Source organism: Nilaparvata lugens, chromosome 10 (assembly GCF_014356525.2).
Source record: "Nilaparvata lugens isolate BPH chromosome 10, ASM1435652v1, whole genome shotgun sequence".
Taxonomy (NCBI): Eukaryota; Metazoa; Arthropoda; class Insecta; order Hemiptera; family Delphacidae; genus Nilaparvata; species Nilaparvata lugens.
This window is the reverse complement of record NC_052513.1, coordinates 26,231,008-26,253,995: the sequence shown is the minus strand read 5'-3', so window position 1 is coordinate 26,253,995 and position 22,988 is coordinate 26,231,008. Positions and strand designations below refer to the sequence as shown.

Sequence of the window (22,988 nt, the reverse complement as noted above, 5' to 3'; positions counted from 1 at the left end):
CTCCCCAGTGTGCCTTTAAAGCGTTGGGGTAGCCTCAGTCCATTTCTTCCATGATTCCCTATCCATCGCCATTCTCTTCATCTCTGAAGTCTTTCCTCCCACACTCAAATCTACATTGTTCAATCTATCAACTGTGAATAAGACAATATATGGGATAACATACTCATGCTCTCCTCATATTTATAATTTGAATGAATCATGATACGTAAATAATGCAAAATTTTCTCCATTAAATATACCATTTAGGTGGTTCGGAACCCACCTGAAACTGTAGGTCCACTCATCTCTCATTATCATCCGTCTCATTACCCACGTACAAGCCTATAGCTTATGTAGGCATCACCCTCAGCAAAAAAAAAAAAGCTAGCAGAAATTTAGAAATCCACTCATTCAATATCAAATTAAGTCACTAGATATTAAAAACTCACAGTATAATAAAATAATATCGATTGACCTGGCTGGCTGAGGTCTGAGATCAGAGTTTTCAGATCGCAACTAATCAATTTCATGGCCTCTGGACATGACTGTCCTAACGACTGCTTTTTAGACAGCCGGGACCGAAGAATTCACAGTAATTCAATGTAATAAATGAACTTCACAAGAAAACTTATTATGTTTACGCCAAGGGTTGAGTTATTTTATATCAGATAAAAAACCCAACCTTCACCTACAGCACTTCTCATGCACCTCCATACCTTCCACTCTGTTTTCATAAGCCGCCTAAATGAACTCAAATCAATCATCCGTGACAGGCTCTTCTCCATTCTCTCTGCATGCTCTCTCACTCTCTCTTCTCAATTCTCTCTGCAAACTATCTCACTCTCTCTTCATCCCCATTCTCTGCTATCGTTCTGAGTAATCCCTTCTCATTCAAACTTATTTATTCTGGGTTTTCCTGTGCTTCAAGCAGCCTTCACCTTCAAAACAGAAGCACTTGTTCGAGATAAAATGCAATCTATCAAATTCCATCCATCATCTTGCTGAACTTCTGTTTAGGTTTCAAGGGGAATAACGTTTGATTTAATTGTGATGTAAATAGAACAGTGATGTGTTTATATAATTGATGAATTTATTTCAGTGGTGAATGATTTGAGTCTTCGAAGCATTGACGTATTTATCTATAAGGTAGTTTGTGTGCTTGTCAAATGTCGGATCGAATCTTATATTTTTTGTTCCTCTAAAAACTTGGATCGATCACTTGCTATTAGTGTTCAATGTTTGGTACTGCCTAAATGTCCTTGATTTTTCTTTTTCTAGTCATTGAGAGCATAAATTTGATGTTAAGCGTTTTGTTAGGACTCAATTCTCTCCGTTACCTATATCAACATTGTACATTATAGTACTTGGTGCCGGTTGCACAAAAGCCGGTTAAATTTTAATCTTTATTTTTTAAAGAAAAGCTTTCTTTTCGAAAAAGCCTTCTCTGATTGGTTTTTCGAGAAATTAATCAAGATTAAAATTCAACCGTCTTTTGTGCAACAGGGTCTTAATATATTATGTATTTTTGTATTTATATATTATCTATCCTATTGGCCTGTAAATTTACTAATATTTATTCCAAAGCTATTATCCGATTAAATGGAGTTGTGTTGAACAATTTTCTAATTATCATATTTGTTTCTGTTGCAGAGTAAAGTACAGCAGTTTCAATCGGCCTTGAATAAACTTAGTCATGAAAACGAACAGTTGAAGAAGCAGTTGAGGACTTTCGAAGCTGCGGTAAGTTTTTGTAATTTAAAAATGTATTTCATGCCAATAACTGTGATTAATTATACTTCCAAATTTATTTCATGCTAGTGACTTTGAATAATTTATCTGATACCATAATAATTATGATTTAAAACTTTATTAGCCAGTTTACTAATAATTGATAACCTGAAGATGGTGTGATCACCGAAACTAGTAGTTACAATTTGTATTCTTGTTTTATTATTTGTTAATTTTAAGGGGTACAATAATTCTATTTTATAAATACAAGAAAGTAGCCCTGAATTCATACATTTTACCAATAATCAATTTGCTACGAGAATAATTCGTCAGTTGGATAGTTTGAGAGAAATTTAGAAAACATTTCTATGCAGGGTTGCCCACAGGGGGGGGTTAGAACGCAGACTTCCCCCAGGCCCCCAAAAATCAAATCTTGGAGTAGGGGGGTCCCAAAAAAGGTCAGTAGTGTTTGAAATGACTACTGGGGAATTTTTTTTTTTGTATAGGGGGTAGGAACTCAATTTTTTAAATTAAGGGGAGCTGCGTTCACGTTGTTAGGGGGGCTGGGCACCCCTGTTTTTATGCAACAAATTCTTATTTTCTTACGGATAAATATGATGTGGAGTCTTATAATAAAGCAATAAAGCCTAAACAATGTGTTTTTTTGTTAGTAGCTCAATAAAATATAATTCTATTTCTATTTTGAAAACTATATTGAAAAATACTATGCCATCTCATGATTAATGTAAGGTGATTGTATCATAGCATGATTGTGTTCTCAAAGAATTTTCATCCAAAGAGGGCCATGATAACTGAGTTTCATATCAAGTGATTAGCTCAATCCCATTTTATATATGACTTTGTAATCAAGTAAGCATGTTTTTACAAATCAAAACATAGGTAAAATAACAAAAACCCAGCTGTAGAAATCAAACCTGAAGTTGTTTGTAAATTTTCGGTGTTGGAACCAATTTTATATTTTCTAAATATTTTCAGGGAGGTGGGAAAGTTGTGGAGAGACTTCAAGAACTGGAAAGAGACAACTCGGTGCTGTCGCAGGAGGGAGAAGTGCAAAGGAGACAGTATGAGAGATGCCTGGATGATGTCGCCAACCAAGTGGTTAGAGCTCTGTTAGCTCAAAAGGTAAGGCAGGATACCGGTACCTAACTTTAATCAAACCTAATAATTAGGTATTAATATTCATTAATTATTAGAATACAAAAGTGCAAGTCAAGGCATGAAGTTAAAAAATTTCAGATTAAAGATTTCAACATTGAATTGCTTTGAACGCCATAACACGGAGTAGAGAACACTGGTTTCCTTCTTCTGTGGCCATAGTCTAAATGAGGTGGAATATTGAAAGCAGTAGTGTAGTTGGCTCTGGTGAGGGGGGTCAGCCGCGCCGTACCATATCGGCTATTCCTGGTTACAGATTTTTCTTGATTATCTTCATTTTTTAACCTTGAGGGTGGCTGGGGGAAAGTTTCAGGGGAACTTCTTTAGACTTTTGGAAAAATTTCAGCCTGATATGTTGTTGGAAAAATAAACTTTCATCTATTTTTTGAATCAAAGAAACCGTCATTTACTAGGCTATCTTTAAAACTCAAAATTATGAATGTTTGTAGGTCATCAATACAGTTTTAATCTCCTAATACATTCCAACCAATTTTAATAATGTGTCCAAAACATTAATATATTGTTGATATGTATGTTGATATATTTCTGTAATATTTTGAAGGGTCTACGAGAAGAGATTGGCAGTCTGCATAGAAGAATAAAAGAGCTGGAGACGCAGAATCGAGCTCTCAGTTCTGTGCTGATCCAGCAGCTGCAAGGCGCCACTCCAGTCACTCCCTGCTCGTTGCTAGCCTCTAGTCAAGATAAACCAACTAAAGCAACTGTGGTTAGTAATCTTCATATTTTCATCAATATTTTATGTTTTTTTTTCAAATTTCAATAACTCATTGTGACTTGAATTTATGAGAGAAATAACACAATTTTATATTTTATATTCTACTCTTTGTTTATTCAAAATACTTTAAGCCACACAGGTCCAGTCCTTGAAAGAAAGCGTAAATTATGGGAATACTCCAAGAAATCATCACTTCTACTTTCTTCAAAGTAACTGGTGGAGCTAGTCTAACGCTGAATGCAAAAGTGGAATTTACAATAATTTCTAATTGTGTTACAATATTTTCAACAGAATAATTCAAAAACATCAAACTTTACTCTTGTGTGATTTTATAATACTGCAAGAAAGTGATAGAATATAATATAAGGAAAAGATAATATATTGAAGTAAACAAATAAGTGATAAGTTATAAATAAATATAAGATTGATATCTATATAAATAAAAATTGAGCCTCAAATTTTGACATTCATAACTATTTTATGTTTACACCGAATTTGATTATTTTTTTTAGTTGTGTTTGTTATGTTCAGGACCAGGTTTATGGCCTATCAAATTTATAATCCGACTTCAGGACTCTTTCCTGCGGTCCTTCGAAATTTACATGTAATCCTTATGGGAGACGATTTGTGAGCTGGCCACACACAGAAAAAAAAATCAGCTGTTATAATCATTTTGTCATACAACAACCGTCGGTAGATAGTAGACAAGGGTATGTGCTGCTCCGTAACCGCCCATGTATTTTATTCTAAACGCCCCGACTAAAAACAAAATGACTGTTCTGTGAGTAACCATCCAGCAGTGCAACCTCAGGTTAAAGACTTACATGCTATATATACTAAAATTATAATATTTTTATATGCTAAAATTTTAATACTTATGTTCGAGGAGAATAGAATCACTTTCCAAGTAATAAGTAATGAAAAAATACAAACTGCTGCACAACTAACTAAGCACATAGGAAGTCCATATTGAGATATAAATTTAAATACTGATTGTTGGATAATTTTCATAAAAATATAGTGATGTATCAGATTAAGCTAAGGCTAAGCACACCTGAGAAGGCGCGGCTTGGTGGTACAAAGTGTTGATCTTATGGAGATTGCCATATTACACCTTTACACGCCATGCCCGATTCAGTGTGTGTGAGTTCTTCCATTCAAACCAATAAGCAAGAAGCACCTGGATGCAAAATGCCGCATCGCGCCTCCTCAGGTGTGCATCCAGCTAAAGTTTGTCATGAGATGCATTAACTATTTGGCGGTACGAAGTTCGCCGGGCCAGCTAGTAAACAAATAAGATATAGAAAAAATAGATATGTTCAAGTGCATTAATATTTCTTATCAATGATTAATCTTTCATATATTTTGTCAATTAATCATACCACTATTTTTACCAATGACGGGAACTCATGAACTTTTGAATTGATGAATCATGTCGTAATCTTATTTCAATTTTAATTTTATTGTGATTTTAGACATTGGCGCTGCCAAGCGGAGGTCACGGGCGTTCACGCGGCGGCGGTCGTCCTCTAAGCTGCGACGAGGCGCGGTTGAGGGGGGCACTGAGGCGTGGGGACGCCGAGGATGTGGCAAGGGGGGGTGCACTGGTGTGGCTGCCCATTCAACGGCCTCGATCACTCAACCTGGCCGACTCCAGTTGCTGTCAGTATCGCGCACATCGAAGCAACGCAACCAATGTTGCCAGCCGACCGCCGTTGCTTACCTCACCACTCACTGGTAAAAATGGTAGATCAATAAATAAATAGCAAGCATGTAATACATCAATTATAGTCTAGAAAAATGTTAGATTTAGTATGCTCTATCACCTTACAAAAAAGTCATACGTGTAATATACTTACACTCAGTGGCAGAAAAGTCTGATTGAATGACATGAGAACCAATCAATGTCATCAATGATCTCTTCTTTTCAAGAAAAGAATCTTCTTTGATTGGTTCTCATGGCATTTAACAGATTAAACAAGCTTTTGTGCAACCGGGCCCTTAGAATTAGCACTTAGAACTAAAAGGACAATGTTTTAATCTTTTATACTTACTTGGCGACACCAGCAAAACTTCAGTTGAACTGAACTGAGTGCTGGTGACGAGTAACAAAAACAGAAAACAATTGGTTGAATAAATGAAGAGTGAGAAGGTTAATTTTGTATCACGTGTTTTGATTTGAGAGGTAGCCTTTGTTATCTAGACAACAATTTTGTGTTGCGAATTTATTTATGTCATTTATTGACAATCACAAATCATTATATTATACTGTTTGCGTAGCAACCTAGAGATCCCGGGCTCAAACCCCACTCAGAGCCAAAAGTTTTCGAACAGGTCACTCCCGTGTTATCGGATGGGCACTTTAAACTGTCGGTCCCGGCTGAAGTATGACAGTCGTAAGGCCCATTGACTGCTCAAATGATATATATTCAGGCGAGGTGGAACTTCCGTCAGGAACTCCCCACCAATAAAAGCCATACGAATATTATTATTATTATTATTATTATTATTATTATTATTATTATTATTATATTATACAATAATATGATTGCGGGAAGACATCAGGCATAGCCTAAAACTGTTTTTCTCTCAAATTTTAATGGATAAAAGTTTCAGATAAAGAATGAGGTTTTGTTTACACTGTTCACTTACAAGTCCAATTTTTACTTCAAAACTAGCAACTGAACTAGAAATTTTAATTTTTTATGTATGAAAAGTAATTAAAAACAAAACAATTTTACTCAAATCTCTTAGAATTGGAGATTTTTGAGTAGCTTTGCAACATTTTGAGCAAGAAAAAACTTTACTATTAGCACATTTCTATTCTGAATTCCACAGTATGATCCCTGAATCGTTGAGAGGAAGCCTTTTGTAATCTTATCAACAATTTGTAATTTTTTATTGCGAGTCCTACAGTTTAATACTTGAATATTTGAGAGGTTTGGATATCTTGGAATGGTCTTTGCCATCTTAACATCAATGTTGTGTTTGTGTTTGACAGGAGGAGGCAACATTGTGAAGAAGAGTGGCGGGGAGGATGAGGGCAGCGAGAGTCCGGAGAGCGGGAACCGGGATGAGGGCTACTCGACGATGTCATCGGATGTGCAGGGCCCCCTGGAGGCCCCCCGAAGAGGGTTGGAGGACCTCAAGGAGGCAACCGACGAGACAGAGTCGGCCACTTTGCCCCCTCCCACCATCGACCACTCCACTTCGCCTGCTGACAGGTATGCTATCCACTTGATCAAGATCTCAGCTCATCAACGATCAGCCCGGGTAGGCGTCTCCATTACCTACAGTTTCCAGATCGTCATATAAAATACAGTAGGACAAAATTGAACCAAAATCCAAATTAATAGCTATGCCTCAATCGGTGTGTACTTGGTGGAGTGCACTGCCTTAATATGCTGTGCCTTGTAACATGTACAATATAATGTGATTTACAACAAAGTAAAATTACTAAACGAAAAACCAAATTAATCAATGTTAAACATTAATAATTTACTGTACCATATAATATGTACGATATGTCATATACATACAGTTTATCAAATGAAAATCAAATTCGTATGCTATCAATATCATATAGCCTACTATAAGTACATTACAAGGCAAAATTATTTTGCAAATTAAATAAGCTATCAAAAATTCTAACCATTGAATATGCAATATGCATCCATATTCACCAAACTATTATAGCATGAAGAATATTGTAAGAAACAATAATTTCGCATATTGGAGCCTGTGAAAGTCAGAGTGGTGTAAGTTAATTTTATTTTTATTTTTGAGTCAAGTTCAGTTATGGGTTCTAGAACTATAAATCTATTACTAGAAGAGTGGTGTAAGTCATATGGTTCAAGGAACTGTGGCCCTGAAAACATTAAATTCATCACTTTCTCACTTGGGAATTGAGTGAATAGCTCCTACTAAAACCTTTAATTTCTCAGAAAAAGGTTAATATGACTTACACCACTCTGTATTTTGTATTAGTGTTATTTGTTTGAAATTCTGGAAACTCAGATACAGCTCATTGATCATGTAAATTTAATGTTATTCTTATTCATCTACTTCACTTTCCATGACGAACTGCTAGTTAATAATTCGTTTTTAAACTAATTTTGACGACACTACAGTTAAGTTTGTAGTGTAGTCAAAAATATATCAAAAAGGAATTATGTTTATGATTAATTATAAAGTTCAGAAGTTGAACAAACTTTCAAAATAATAATTTCGACGTTTTTTTCAAAAAGCTTTGATAGTATTAGACCCATGTCCAGAAAAAATTGTATAACTTTCAATTTTAAAATATTGATTATTGAAAAGTTATTAGAATCAATCATTCATTGATTTAGTGAAGCTTTTATTTTGCCAATTTAACACAATAGAAAGAGAAAGACACTGATATTGTCAATAACACTATACATTTAAATTTGAAAAACTCTTCACATTACAGGGCCCAGGCACTGACAGGCACAATACCAGTGCGTTTTTTTAAACTTAATTTAGATAAGTATTTTTATTTGTGTTAGCATTTTAGTTGAGTTCTGAAAGTATTTCACTCCTGTTTGCAGACAAGAATTTTCTTAAGCAAACAGTATTGTATTCAATTATCTGTCATATCATTTGTGTAACGGAATTTGTGATGTAAGTGTTATCATTGAATAAAACTTGATTTGATTTGAAATATTTCATTTTTTTGTGTTTCAATGAGTTAATGAGATGTTTCATTTAATAAATGTATTTTTATGATTATGATGTTGTAGGATGCTGGACGTGCCAGAGACATCGGAGCTGGTGCTGATACCTCTGAGCGTAGCGGTGGCAGCCAACAGCCGTCACAGCTTCCCACCAGTAGAGGACCTGCTTCCCTTCCAGCACATCATGCGCTCCTTCTCAGACTCGCACCTCTGTCTCAAGCTGACGCCCAACTCTCCCTCTCCCTCCTACTCGCTCACCTCCGCCGAGTCGCTCTTTCTCTTCGGTGACAAGCAGCCGCTGCGGAGGTCCCGGGCTACTACCAGTCTACTGTGTAAGTTGATTTAGAAAAATCTATTCTCTTCTTTTAGTACAAGCTATCAAGTAAATGATAATTAGCATAATATTGTTATGACAAAGTTCTTGATTTATCAAGGAGTAATTGGTGAGGAGAATTCAATGTCATGGGAATCATGGGAATCATATTCATCATATCATGATGAATCATATCACATATAAATTCATGGAAGATATGAATATGAGAATGTTGTGAGTTAATGGATTTTTCGCTGAATTGTGCTTATAACAGTTATTTTTATGAGATGTGATATGAACTGAAATGTACTAATTATCAGATCAATTATGCAAGTGATGAGAATTATCAATATGAGAGTGAGTTGATATGCTTAATGGACGTTGAAAGTATTCTACAACTTAGACTAGACTATCCATTATCACAACATCTTATGAATCACTAATTCTACTTTGATCTACTTTTAATCTTACTCATTTAATTTGCTACATCTACTTTACTCTTCTTTCATCATTTGCATAACACTTAATTCCAAAACACTCAATATTGTAATTGACAAAATTTCATTAACCATTTTTTAAATTAAATTGTAAATTTCAGGTACAGCTGTGCAAGAAGAAGAGGATGACAGTGGATCATGGAGCAGTGTGGACAACTGGGACACAGACTACATCCAGCACTGGCTGAGGCTGGACGAGACCCGATCGCAGCTGCAACAGCAGATGGAGTACGATGCAGCCGAACTGGAGGACTGGACCATGGAGGAAACCGAATTCTGGAAGCGATGCGAAGCAATCACACCCAACCAATCACATCTGCCTTCCATCCAGGAAACCAATGCCTCAGAGCTGGAGGAGGATGCCAACGAGTGCCTGTGGAATGGCTCAAGTTACCTAACTGATGGAAACGAACTGATGGGGAGATGTTTGTGGCCCACAAGTGCCAGATGCTTGATTTCTCCTGGGGGAGACTCATGGTCCAGTGTGGGAACCAATTCAGAGGACAGCAAATCGTGTAACGACAATTGTCAAAATGGTTCTAAACGGTCTTCAACCGCCATGAGCACTGACAGCGGGGAGTCTCCAGCTGTGGGCACTGATTTCACCAGGGACTTCTACCGATTGGTCAAGTTTGAAAGCACCAAAAGTCTGGCATCAACATCCTCCCGCAGTGATGCCAACGTTGGTCTGAAGCGAGCCGATCTGTCTTTCTCATCAGACAGGGAACAAGCGCTACAAAGTGTGCTGCATTTTATTGCTGAACAACAGCAGTACTGTTTGTCAAGGGAGGTGCAGGATCACCCCAGTGATGTATCACTCGATGTGTCTCCAGTCAAAAATAATGCAATCAATGATGAGAATGAAAATAGAAGTAATGAATTAGTGGAGGGGTTGATGTTTGCTGAAGACACCCTCGAATCAAAAGTGAAACCAAATGAATGTTGTGATACAACTAAAGCTCTACCTGAATCTAGTACAAATGTAGAAGAGGATGTTGAAGAGGGGAAGGTAGATTTGAGAGAGGATGTAGATTTGAAGAAACCGACGCTTGTTTCTGAGGACTTCTCCAATGATGGCATCAATGATTGCTTGGATCTGAGGCATAAGGATGTGGAGCCTAGTGCAATGACAAACGGTGTGAATAATTGTGATGTAAATAGTTGTAGGTTAGGTACAAAACAACAGATCTTGCCAAATGATACTAGTTGTAGTGTTAGTGATAGTAACAGTAATAGAAAGTCAGGCAGTGAGATGGTGGAAGCCAGCAAGGAAGTACAAAAAGAAGTGAAGACTCGTGATAGTTTGTTGGAACAGCCTAGTTTAATTCCAAGACTTATTAGGCCTGACCTGATTGCAAACAAACCTATGTTTTTGGGTCCCGTTCCTGAAGAAGATGAAGACCATTGTTCCGTATCCACCAATGATTCCGCCCCTAAGTCACCTAAATCGCCCGAACCCAAAAGATCCTTAATCCCTAAGTCAACAGCCCAACTCCCCAAATCTCCTGAACCAAAAAGGGTTTTCAGGCGACCATTGGAACCTACATCGATCTCGGATCCTGGTTCAGAGGGTTCAGTTCTGGTTGGTGACTCGAATGAGTTGGGTTTCCATGAAAGAGCTTCCTCCAAAGATGTCATCGACGAGCTTAATAGAATGATAAGGAAAGGCGAGGATGCCGAGGTGGAGACCAGCTCTACAGTGACTAACCTGGATATGGGATGCTGCTGTCCTACAGGATGGGTGCATGTCGAGAGGGATATCGACTTCACTGATCCTAAGGTAAGTAATCCTTGTTAATTGAAATATATTTTTTCAAATTAACGACACGCAATCTGAAAATTGTGACGAATCAATTTATTCAATCTTTATTTGATTTTCATCAAAAGAAAGATTCGCAATCCCATATTTTCAGGGATTTTCTCATTTTGAAAAAAAATTAATAATTGTCAAAAATGTGAATGAACTTGAAGTGCATATAGTGGTATCTCTCGTTATTTTGACTACATTTTTATGTCTATATGTGTATTGCTACATTATCGTAGACCTACATTACCGACTATATTGAACCTTGGAAACGGTGCTTTGAGCCGAATGGAGTCCGAGAAGAATTATTTCAGTAGGCTACTTAAATAACAAAACGCCACAATACGCCACTGAGCGTGAAGTATTAAGCTTTCACTGTGTTTACACAGTAAAAGTTTAAACTAAATTGCATCGGTTGGTGGCTAAAACTCAAAATGAACCACAATATAACAAAGGAGACTTGATATGGATTTAATATACACTGTGCAAACGGCACACTGTGTAATATATAATATAATGTAGTAACAATATCATTAATATTATCCATAAAATATGTAAAACAGTGAATGATTTGAAAAAACGTATATTGTTGAAATAATTTTTATTGCTCAATTATTTTTTAAATAATTTACTTGGTCACTTGATGTGGGCTCAATAGATGAATGCGATATGAATAATTTTTAAATTTGGAAGAGAAATAGTTACAGCTCGCCTCTTTCATCTCACAATAATTTAGATTAATATGATCATGTGTATAGCTTGTACTGCTGTTTATATACTACTACTATACTTGTATTATACTACTATACTTGTATATACTACTATACAACTATTCTTGTATAATTCAATACATAAATATATAAATAAATTTGAACAAATCTTAATAAATGCTGATAATTAATGCGTAATAAAACAGACAATGAAACTTGAAAGTAGAAAATTATCCACTAACATAGTTTCTGTGATTACCGTAAAGTGCTGTAAATCATTAATCACGCCATGAGTGCTTCGAATTCCTGCTAATGTAAAGCTGTATTTGAATTGACTTATTATTTGTGTAGTGTCACAAACCTCAATAACCTACGTATATTCTAATTGGAGCCTATAAAATTAACCTAAATAAACATATAATGAACCTATATTAAACCTATATATGAATTGACTTGAAGTGTTTCAAAGCTACCTTTCAATGAGATGTTATGTTGTATGTTTTAGGCGCGTGCCAACCTGCTGGATGTGATGCTGGCAGCCAGTCACAGCAGTTCGTCGAGTGAGGACGAGGGGTGTAGAGGGGGTGGTGGGGGAGGCAACAGTAGTGACAGTGAGGCCGAAGAGCAGCCACCCGGATATCAGCATCTGCATCGCATACATCGCTTCAGGAGACAGAAGAAAGGTACCCAGCTGCATTGCAATTCTATCATAACATTTATTGTAGAGGAAGACTTCAAGGGAAATATCATTTATTTGCCATACAATAAATACATATTCAAAACAAATAAAAGAAAATACATAATCTTATAATCAAAAGTATGAAATTGTTACCGCCCTTGATGGGGGTTGAAGATATCTTATTATTACTTCAAGGGAGTCATGGGAACCGGATAGACAACAACATTGTATTACCTAAAGAATTTCTCATTTATTATGCCAATTACTTGAAATTTGAGGAACGAAATATGCAGTACATTTTATTAAAATATTATTCCTTCAAAACTACCTGCCAATAAGATTCTGCTAACTATAAATTTTACCATACAACAAGATCATCTCTAATTAGGGTCTCGGTCGGGTGAAAATGTTTTATCATGAGCTAGAAATTTTGGCACTCACCCACAACTATCACTCCCACTGGTAATCCCAAAACACAGGACACTCACGTATCTCATGATGCCGGAAAACTAAATTAACTTTTTGCAATATGATTTTTGATCCGCTCGGTATCTCTGTTGTTCAACAACTGGAGGTTTTCCGTCCGGAAAACTTGCCCCTCTCCACGTCAGTGTGCCAGAAGGCCTAACTGCTGCTATTGGAAGAGTCGGTTCTCAATAGATTCGGCAAGCGGATACTTGCCAGGTCTGCAGTATTCCTCTGTGAAAATAACTACAGGCTACCAAACATCAGCCGTGTACTTGCCTCGTGGAGCCAACTAATCCGTGAGGATTTGCTGGTTCTCAGAGTCGTTTAGGCATAAGTTAGCAGAATCTTATTGTCGCTGCAATAATAAAGTAGTATTATTCACTCACTAATTATACTATTAGGAGTATTATTACTCACTAAATTATATTTTCTCACTATAGTCCAACTACGGAAATTGTTATTTTAATATCAGAGTCTTTTCTCCTGAAAAATCTTAAAACTAAACCACACAAAAAATCAATCAATAAAATAAGTACTTAAATCCTACCCATGTCACAAAATAATAAAATAAAAAGTAAGCATAAATAATACCAAAATCATAAGGATGACTTCACTTATTCCCATGAGACTTCCATGAATAGTATATGAATATACATTCCATTTATGAATATACATATATGAATAGTGCTACATTAGATTGTATCAAATTTCATATTCAACCAAACTTCACTCCAAAGTAATCAATTTTAAGGAAATAATACACGCGTTAGTATTGGAAAATGCATCACATGACCTCCTTTTCATAAAAAAAATGAATATGGATTGATGTGAGGGACAAAAATGTTGAACCGACAGAGTAATTTTTCATTTCAAATAGGATCCCCAATGAAACCTACTGTTAAATTATTCTTGTGAGTGAAATTTTTGGCTGTTCCATAATTTTCACAAACTCTGTATAATTAAAAGTTGCTGATATGAAAGATTACAGTTCATGAGCGAATTCTCCAACCCAGGGGGTCACTAGTAATTTATTCTTCAATTTTTCACTCTACTGGTGATAATGCTCCTTTTTTGTAATTCTCATTTCCACGCTTAATGATGACGTTGTGAATGTTTTGTTGCAGCGTCAGCAAACCGCGAACCGCTTGGCGCCCTGCGTTGTCCGGCGTCCGCACCGCGTCCCTCCATCATCGGACGCGACGATTTCTTCGTGCGCTACGGCGAGAAGGAACGCGAAGCAGTCGCCAGCTTCGACTTTCTCGAAGAACTGTCGACAACGTCCATCAGTGGCGCGTCTTCCTGTGATAACAATGGCCCCCCTGGGGCCCCCAGTCTGGGAGGGGACTCGCCCCCCTTGTCGCAGACCCCCGACCCTGACGCCCCCGAAAACCTGTCGCTGAGTGACTCGTGCGCCGGCAGCTACTCCGGCTCTGAGCTCAGTCTCGAAAATCACTAGAAACCAAAGACTACCCTAGTAGACACTAACCTAACCTAACCTAACATCACTTGAATTAACCTGTTTTCTTGGACTAGATTGTCTATCTTGCCCTCAACCATGTAAGCTTTCTATATTTTAGAAGTTATTTGTCCTAACTCAATTGAGACATACCTAACTAACCAACTTTCAATTGGTTTTCTTGAACTAGACTGTCTATCTTGCCTTCAACCAAGTAAGCTTACTATATTTTAGGACTTAATTTGTCCTTATTCAACTGAGACAAACAAATACTTAAAAAAACAACCTTTGAATAAGGTTTCTTGGACTAGACTGCGTAGGTACATCTTGCCCTTAACCACATAGTAAAGTTACTATATGTTTTAGGAGTTTCTTTTTGTCCTAGTTCAACTGAGACTTACTAATGAAGCCTATTACCTACTTTGTATTATTAGTTTTCTTGAATTGGACTGTCTATTTAGCCGTGAACAATGTGAGCTAATGTGCTAACTGAATTTTAGATTTTGACTTTGAATTAGGACATCTGTTTTCTTTGTCCTAACTTCATTTTAAAATTGGTGACTAAGGTACCTTAAATAAAAGGTATCACAGGAGACTAAGATAAAAGGAGGCCAAGAGATTGGATAAAAGGTATAAAGATTACCATCTGTTCACAGTAGTTTTTATAGTCGTTCTTTATCACTTTGTTTGTAATTCTCTGATAAAAAGTCATAAATAGAAACGTTCATGAAAATCTGTGAACACAACGTTTATATACCTTTTATCTATCTACCTTGATTGGAGGCTACTTTTTTATTCTAGTTCAACGCAAGGTACCGTACTTAGATGAAGAAAATACTTTATCCATCTACCAGGAGTTCAACTGACCGTAACTAAACTAACATGACATTAAATTAGGACTGTTCTTGTAACTTAACGTTTTCATAACTCTCCCAAAACGAAGCTAACTTGATTTTCACATAATATTTCGATAGCTCAACAATAATTTCACATTGAGGCCGTATTTGAAGCTTGAAAATATATTCGTAAATTAGTGGTTTAATATTTATTGAAAGTCATGTGAATTGGCTAGACAAATATGATTGACGCTGTAATATAATTGAAGAAAAATATTATTGAATTTACTCCATCAATTTATATCGCATATATGGTAATTTGGCATTTTGTGTCACAAAGAGTTTTGTGACTAGAGAAATGAGAGTTGGAAGTTTTATTATCTTGTTTCCAATCTAAAACGATGCAGTGTATTTTGATACGTATCCCTCCATTCCCTCTTCCTTTTTGATATGGAGGTTTACCAACCGAGAGCTGAGGACAGCTCAATTAGCTTCCTTCCGACTTCGCGAATGAGTAATTGGTAGTCAACTAGTTTGGAGGAGTCTAGTATCTGTGTCTCTTTCACTTGTCGAGTTGCTGTACCCAAATGTATTGGGACGAACTCGTTGGAAGTATCAATTCCATAGTAACCATATTGTTTGTCAAATGACTATCAAAACTGTTAATGTACACCGACCATTACTTATCAACCTGTTAAGCTTCTCTCACCTTTCGTCCAATATTTGCATAAAAAATTCCTTTAAAAAATTAATATCCAGTCGAACTGACTATTGGGCCTATAAATGTTTTATAGTACAACACAGTAACGATGCACTAGGTTTAAATTAAATGTGTATGCCGATCATAGGCTCGGTTGCGCAAGTCTGTTAAATTTTTATGGTGGTTAAATTGCACAAGATCAAATTGGAGAAGCCTTTTTAAAGTGAACTGGGCCATTGTTGAATAATAAGCGAGAGCACTCAGAAAACATACCCTCCTCTCCATAATTTATAGGTACTGAACTTCTAATCAATGAAATTTGTAGCTAGAAATATGTACAGATACGGTAGGTTTATCGAATAAGCCTAATTATTACGAATTTACTAAAATGTCTAGTGTTTTGACTCTCGAGTACTATACTATACACAATATTAGAATGGCATTGAGCTCTTGATACTAGTTTTTCTAGATGAGTAATATGACCTTACAAATTCTTATAGTTTCCAATTATTGTAAAATCATTAATAAATATTGTTTGAGTTCTTCTTGTTTTTAATGATGAGAAATATTTCTATTATTTATTTATTTTTGCACGTGGTATTCAACAAATTATATGATATTGTGAAATGTTCTTAACATATTCATTAGTTTCTCTCGATATAGTATGAATTTTCAAAAATTGAGTACTCGAAAAAATAGAGAATCGTGGCTCTGTAGAGCTTAATGATTTTTATAGATTGAGAAATTTGATTCCCAATATTAGAGTAGAATATTTTCCATTTACTCAATCTCATCCATCACATTTCTTATAATTATTTTCATATTTAATACAGAATCATTTTAATCATAGTTCTTATAATTATTCTTATCATTTCTAATACACCATTTGAATGATGCTGTAATAATTTTGTAGAGTTGTGGTGTGGATGAATGTTGGCCTATTTGTTAATTGTTCAGTACGTATGAGAAGCTGGAAAATGATGAACTGGTTACTAAATTCATTACTAGGCCTACTGGGTTCATCTTGAAATTTAGTTTTTTTGTCTTTTTGGGATATTGTCAAATCATGTTTCAACTTTTTTCCAACAATTTACCTTTCTCAGTTAATAATTATTAAGGAGAGCAAATGTTCCTTCTAGTAGAAACTTAATTGATTACTTATTTATCATGTATTGAATCGCCTATTGTTTTAAATGAAAAGGCATTGCCATTGAGTTATTTTGAACACAGAGAATTGGTTTGTAATAATATTATTATTCGTTGATTGAGAGAAAATTTAAGTTATAAGTTAGAAAACTTATTATTCATATTATAGTAACACTTCTCAGGATTTTTAACGAAGCCATCCGTTAGTGATAGATTTTACTCGGATTGATACTAAACATTATTTCAAAATAAATTGAAGGAAATTAGACATAAGTTATTTCAATACTATAATCAATTATCTTTAGCGCGAGCTATATTTTTATGGCTTATTCTATCCGATTCTAATTTATTCATTATTCAGAAATGAAACAGTTTTACTAGCATAGAAGGCTACTCAATTTGGATATAGATAGAATACTAGGAATATTATTATTCTAATGAAATTTATTAAAAAAGTAGCTGTTTTTCTTTTCTGGAAAGAAAGATGCATTCACCATCTTTTCAAATCACTCATCAAATTCGTTTCAATTCAATATTTGCAGAATGATATGTTTTCATCAACTTTTTGTTCGAGAATCAAAAATGGATCATGGCCATTTGAAATGGGAAAATCAATTATTGTAGTTATATTTGAATATTGAGATGACTAAACAGCATTATCTTGAAAATGTTCAACATTTTACAAGTTTGATTTACCTTTTGAGCAAAAAGTATTAGGTAGCTACGTGCTTTATTACATAGCATATTATGTATATTGACTGGAAAATGAAATAGATTCATGATTATTAAGTTAACTCGTAACTTAATTAATCATTTATTACAAGAATTAAATCACATGAACATTTAGTTTTACCTTAATAATTCTCTAGAATCTAGGGAAATGTCCATGAGGATTGCCAAGTGATTTTAAGTATTCTTCCACTATGCTTATTCAATTTATTTGATTTATTATCGATTCATTTCTATATTTTCTCTATCCAACATCTTCTCTCATGTATGAGTTTGAAGTAATCATCTCTAGACTGTTAACACAATTCAGGGCTGTTTGTATTAGGTATGTAGTTGTACAAAGTTGTAAATAATTTGATAAATGTGTACGTCGGTTTGTATGTTCAATGTATTGTTAGTTGTAGAGTAAACCTACCATGTCTATGTTTGTAAAGTATGTAGATTATATTATTGCACTCATTTGGTTGTAATCTTAATGAAATTCGATGAAATAGTTTCAACAAGTATTGAGTAGCATGGCAATTGAATATTTCTTGTTGAAGAATATTATTATTTTTTCATTACAAAGCTTTGAATAATGAATATCAAGTTTATAACTTGAAATGGCCAGAAAATGGAATCTGGAAGCTCCAATAATCCGATTTTATTGGAATAATTTGTAACTTGGTGATCAATATATCATATAATCATCTTATGTTTTCCTACCTTTAATTCATTTACTTTGAACTTAACACTTCTTTTAAACCTTAAAATAGATAAAAAATGTATTGAAATTCTACATTAGACCTATAGAGTTTATATATTTTTTTATTCAATTCTTCGTTACCTAATTCGACTTTCCTGTTCAACATAATGTACCTATTTCATTCTTGACTTCATTTTTAAAAATCTTCTATTCAACAGTATGTTTATATTCATTTGCCATTCTACTCGACTGTATTCTGTAATATTTATTTATTATTATGTAAATTAAAACTACGTGGTTACATATTTAATATACAATTAATATATTTATTGAGTATTGGTATAAATCGTATTTAATTTTAATAAAAATAATTACCGAGAAATTTGGCTTTTTCATTTTAGTAATAGAAGAACCGGTACCTATTTAGAAAATGTATGTTTTAGGGCCGGTTTCCGAGCTCGGGATTTAGCTAAGTTCTAGACTTTAACTGGCTTTAAACTCTGGAGTCAGAAAATTGGCTTTCCGAGTCAGAGCGTTTAACGTAGTTGAGGACTTAAATAGACTCTGGAGTTGAGAGATCATGTTAGACCCTGGAGTTGATAATTTCGCTTTCTGAGTGAAGGGCTTATAAGTCCAGGACTTGAATTTGATTCTCGCCTCTTTCTGAGTCAAGGATTTATCAAAAATCGTCAAGTCCAGGACTTGAAACAGCGTGATTTTAAACCCTCGACTGGGGTAGGGTTTAAATTCAAGTTCTAGACTTAACTGAGCAAACACAATTCAGTTATTGTTTTGGAGTACCTAGATAAAAAGCCAAATAGATGTCATGGAATACCTAAATTATTTGGATTAGTCCATCTAAATTCATAATTTATAGTTTGCAAGTTTATTTTGGTATATTAAAGTTCTTTATTATATTATGCTTAAAAAACTAACCTTATTTTAGGACTGTATGACATAACCTAGAAATGTTCAAGGAAAATAATACAAAGATTGCCTTGGAATGGCCATCATCACATCTCCCAATGTAAATATTATTAATCAATTGCATATTCAACATAATAATAATAATATAACAATAATAAATTATTATTCCAGTTTTTTTTCAGAACATATTAAAATTTTTATTCCAAAATCAATGGCAAGGATCAATGATAACGTAAAATGAAATGCTTATTTTTTTATTCATATTTCAAAAGGTTAGGTTTGCTTTGAATTTATAGATCTACACAATACAAAGAAATCGAAACTTATTTTGACAAAATGATTGTCACAAAACAGTTTGGAGAGCATTTAAATTATCCCGCTGCAATCAGCTGTTTTGCTATAGGCCTAATGCCAATAATACAACAGCAAAATATTGAGAATTCCCCTCCGGACTCAAATAAGTCGAGAACTCAATAGACCCAGGAGTTTATATCATAAACCCGTGACTCAGAAAGTTGATTTAAACCCGAGAGCTTATTTCAGTCCTGGACTCTGTAAGTCCAGAACTTATAAATCCCGAGCTCGGAAACCGGCCCTTATTCTAGAATTGTGGAGTTAAACTTTAGATGGGCTTGAATCGATCCAAACCTTTAAGAATTCAAATATTTTTTATGACTGAACAATTCAACAGCATGCAATTTACACTACAGTACTACAGGCCTATACCCACTAATGGATGACTCTGAATAAAAACGATAAAAACACACAGCACTCTTAAAATCTGTGTTGTAGATTCATCATCGATTGCTGCAATATTTTAACTGGGATATTATGAATTTTATTCTGAACTATCTGTTTCGAATCAACCACGGTTATTGATCGAGTTATGAACACTTTTGATTTGAGATCCACAAAATAAAATTACATGCGGACAAATCTAACGATCTATGGAGCGAGAAACGTGAGATAGCCTGGTGACCAAACAATTCTCACTCGCACAGCTTCCATTTACTGTCTTTTGTGCATTTATATAGGAATGTTGGTTTCTCTTTTATTACCCTAACATATATTTTATAGTGGTTAAAGTGGAAAATATTTTATATTTTATCACACCATAGGATTAAATTTAAATTATTATCAACCTCTTGAATTTTATATGTTTGCTTAACTATGTATATGTAAATAGACACCTCTGGATGCAAATCATTGTCATTCAAAAAAAAGAGGTATTATTATTGATTAGAAATCTTCATAGGAAGATGAACTATCCTCCCCCACAAATAATACAATTGAAAACCCCGTAGAAGGAAAAAGATATACTGTAAACCATGAAGATGTGAATGCATACGGTACCTGATGTAGTTCCAGTAGGCCTAGGTCGTGTCCTGGTGCGGGATCGGCATTTCACAGTGAAATAATTTCACTTTTATTCATAAAGACCACGTATAGGTACGGTACTATAAAATGCGTGCTCAAGTACCTTGCATTCTACATTCTTAGCATAGAGGAACTATATTATATGGATTACGCTGCTGTTCTATGATTCTCAGATACTGTAGATTGTAGTACGGTAATTGAAGGAAAACATCATATGCATTTGAATTTAATTATAACCAATTCGAAAAATTATTATTCGTTCTCACACTTGATCACTTATGGAAAAATTTGAACTTTTCAAAGAAGGCTTATAATAATAATTATTGATACAAAAGTATTTCAAATTTAAATTACGTACAGTATACTCACAATGTATAAATATAACGTCGTTGGCTAGGACGACCAGTCAGACTTAGATTCTGGTGAGGCTATAGACCTCATTGCAGTATAAAAGGACTGTCTATTTTGTCTTTTAATGAGCAATATATATATACTGGCTGAATATTGTCAGGATTCTCAGTTTTCTGAAGAGTGGCCTACCGTGTTCAAGAGGGTCCGAGAAGGTGATAATCCCGATCGCCTTTTTTTTGAAGCAGCAACACATCTGATGCAGTCAAAGCATTTCCTCAAATGAAAATGACTGTGAATGTTAAAATAACTGAAAATAACATTCTTTCATTCAATGAAAATAACAGTGAATGTTATCCTGTCACCTGTCAGATAATTCGAATAGATGAAATAGGTAGGTACCGTACGGGACGGGTACCGGTACCCTTGAGAGTTTTGAACAAGTACAAGTTTAAGTGATGACGTGTTCAATTTCAACTTTCTGTCAATCCAGAATCCGAATAATTTTTTTGCTTATTTTCACCATCCCAATCTTCATTTTTTAAAGAGCAAATGAGAGTTTTGGATTTGTCCTCATTTAGTTTCAGTCGATTTGTCAGGAATCATCAGTTCATTATCAGTAGGTACTTTATTAATGGTCCATTGTATAGTGCAATAGCAGCTCAGTTCGTCAGTAATTAATAATAAATAATATCAAATAATATTCCAAACGTTCTGGAAATATAAAAAAATTATAGTATTATCCAAGGTAATTGAAAAAATTCCAGGTTTCCATTGAACAAAAACAAAAGAAAAATTTAAATCGAAACATCAGTTTTCAATTTGATTATCGATATTCTTATCACAAACTATAAATTATTGAGATGAATGGAATAATTATTCAATTAATGGTTGGGTAATAAAAATATAACAAGATCCAGTACAGCAGCGCCTTAATCAATTCAAGTTTCCCGCTTCAAGAGTAATGCAAGAAACACACGGTAGAGTGTAATCCAATTTATAAACATAAAATAACTATATAAATTTCTATAATATTCTCAATAACCATTGTAACAAATTCAAATATTTTTTTGTATAGAATCAATATTCATGTAAAACATTTGTTTTGATTATTATTTTTAACTCCAAATCAATACATCTGTTGAAAGATAACTGCAAGGTAAGATTCAGTTTGTTAGGTTGCCGGCATTGCAAGTTTTCGATGTTTCGAATATGGTGGATTGTCTTCTGGTATACGTCGATTGTTATCCGAGATAATTCGCGTTTAAATTGTTAGTTATCAATCTTAATCGTTTAGTTTTGTTTTAAATATTAATTGAAGTTGATATTGTGTGATGTTCAGTGCGTGGAAGTGTTGAAACCTGTTGGGCCACCAGGTGATGGCCTTGGTCACTGTACAGAGATCACCCAGCTTAGGAAACTCTCCTCAAAGTTCTGTAAGTTCTTACTTTGAAATAGAAATACTCAATAAAAGTAAATAATTATTTGTTAACATTTTTCTCGAACACAATAATACTGAGTACTATCCAAATTCAAATAGCTCCAATCAGTTTCTTTTATTATAACCTGTATTTGAAATTATCAACATAGGCTAACTAGGCCCTACAGTAATTTTTATTACAATTGTAACAATAAAATAACAAAATTAAATTATGATAAACTGGACCAATAATTCAGTGGCTTTGAAGTATAATTAAAATATAACACATGAAATGCTTAGCTCCTACTAGTATTTATTGTCAAGTTGCATTTTATAGTCAACATCTAAAGAAAAATTAACCTCCATTGTAGGTTGAATTCTGTATCCCCTTTACATTAGTCATGTCTAATAGTCTGTTTCTTTCTTCTATGGTATATTTTTTTTTAAAATTTCATCGATTGTTTGTAATCTTATTGAAGGGTAAGGTGTAATCAGTAGGAATTTTGAGGTTAATACGTTAACATAACCCACATTGTTATAAAGTTATTCATTCATTTTATTGTTCAGGTAAATCGATGAA

The 22,988-nt window shown here is 34.5% G+C and overlaps 2 protein-coding genes across 7 annotated transcripts in view; both read left to right on the top strand.

Moving 5' to 3' along the window:
• The window catches only part of LOC111062079, a 353,400-nt gene extending 336,772 nt beyond the window's left edge, over window positions 1–16,628 (top strand). For both annotated transcript variants that reach the window (XM_039437063.1, XM_039437064.1), the window contains 9 exons: window positions 1,630–1,719; window positions 2,704–2,850; window positions 3,446–3,610; window positions 5,095–5,356; window positions 6,621–6,843; window positions 8,380–8,645; window positions 9,225–10,903; window positions 12,143–12,320; window positions 13,909–16,628. In XM_039437063.1, the coding sequence (XP_039292997.1) occupies window positions 1,630–1,719; window positions 2,704–2,850; window positions 3,446–3,610; window positions 5,095–5,356; window positions 6,621–6,843; window positions 8,380–8,645; window positions 9,225–10,903; window positions 12,143–12,320; window positions 13,909–14,240 (3,342 nt within the window). In that variant the 3' untranslated portion in view covers window positions 14,241–16,628. The remainder of the gene's footprint in view (window positions 1–1,629; window positions 1,720–2,703; window positions 2,851–3,445; window positions 3,611–5,094; window positions 5,357–6,620; window positions 6,844–8,379; window positions 8,646–9,224; window positions 10,904–12,142; window positions 12,321–13,908) is intronic.
• Window positions 16,629–22,169: 5,541 nt separating this feature from the next.
• The window catches only part of LOC111061728 (protein phosphatase Slingshot), a 221,968-nt gene continuing 221,149 nt past the window's right edge, over window positions 22,170–22,988 (top strand). For 2 of the 5 annotated variants that reach the window (XM_039437056.1, XM_039437054.1), the window contains exon 1: window positions 22,188–22,424. In XM_039437056.1, coding sequence (XP_039292990.1) covers window positions 22,368–22,424 — 57 coding nt within the window. In that variant the 5' untranslated portion in view covers window positions 22,188–22,367. Of the gene's footprint in view, window positions 22,425–22,988 lie in introns of all 5 variants that reach the window. The other 3 variants (XM_039437058.1, XM_039437055.1, XM_039437061.1) reach the window with 3 other exon arrangements.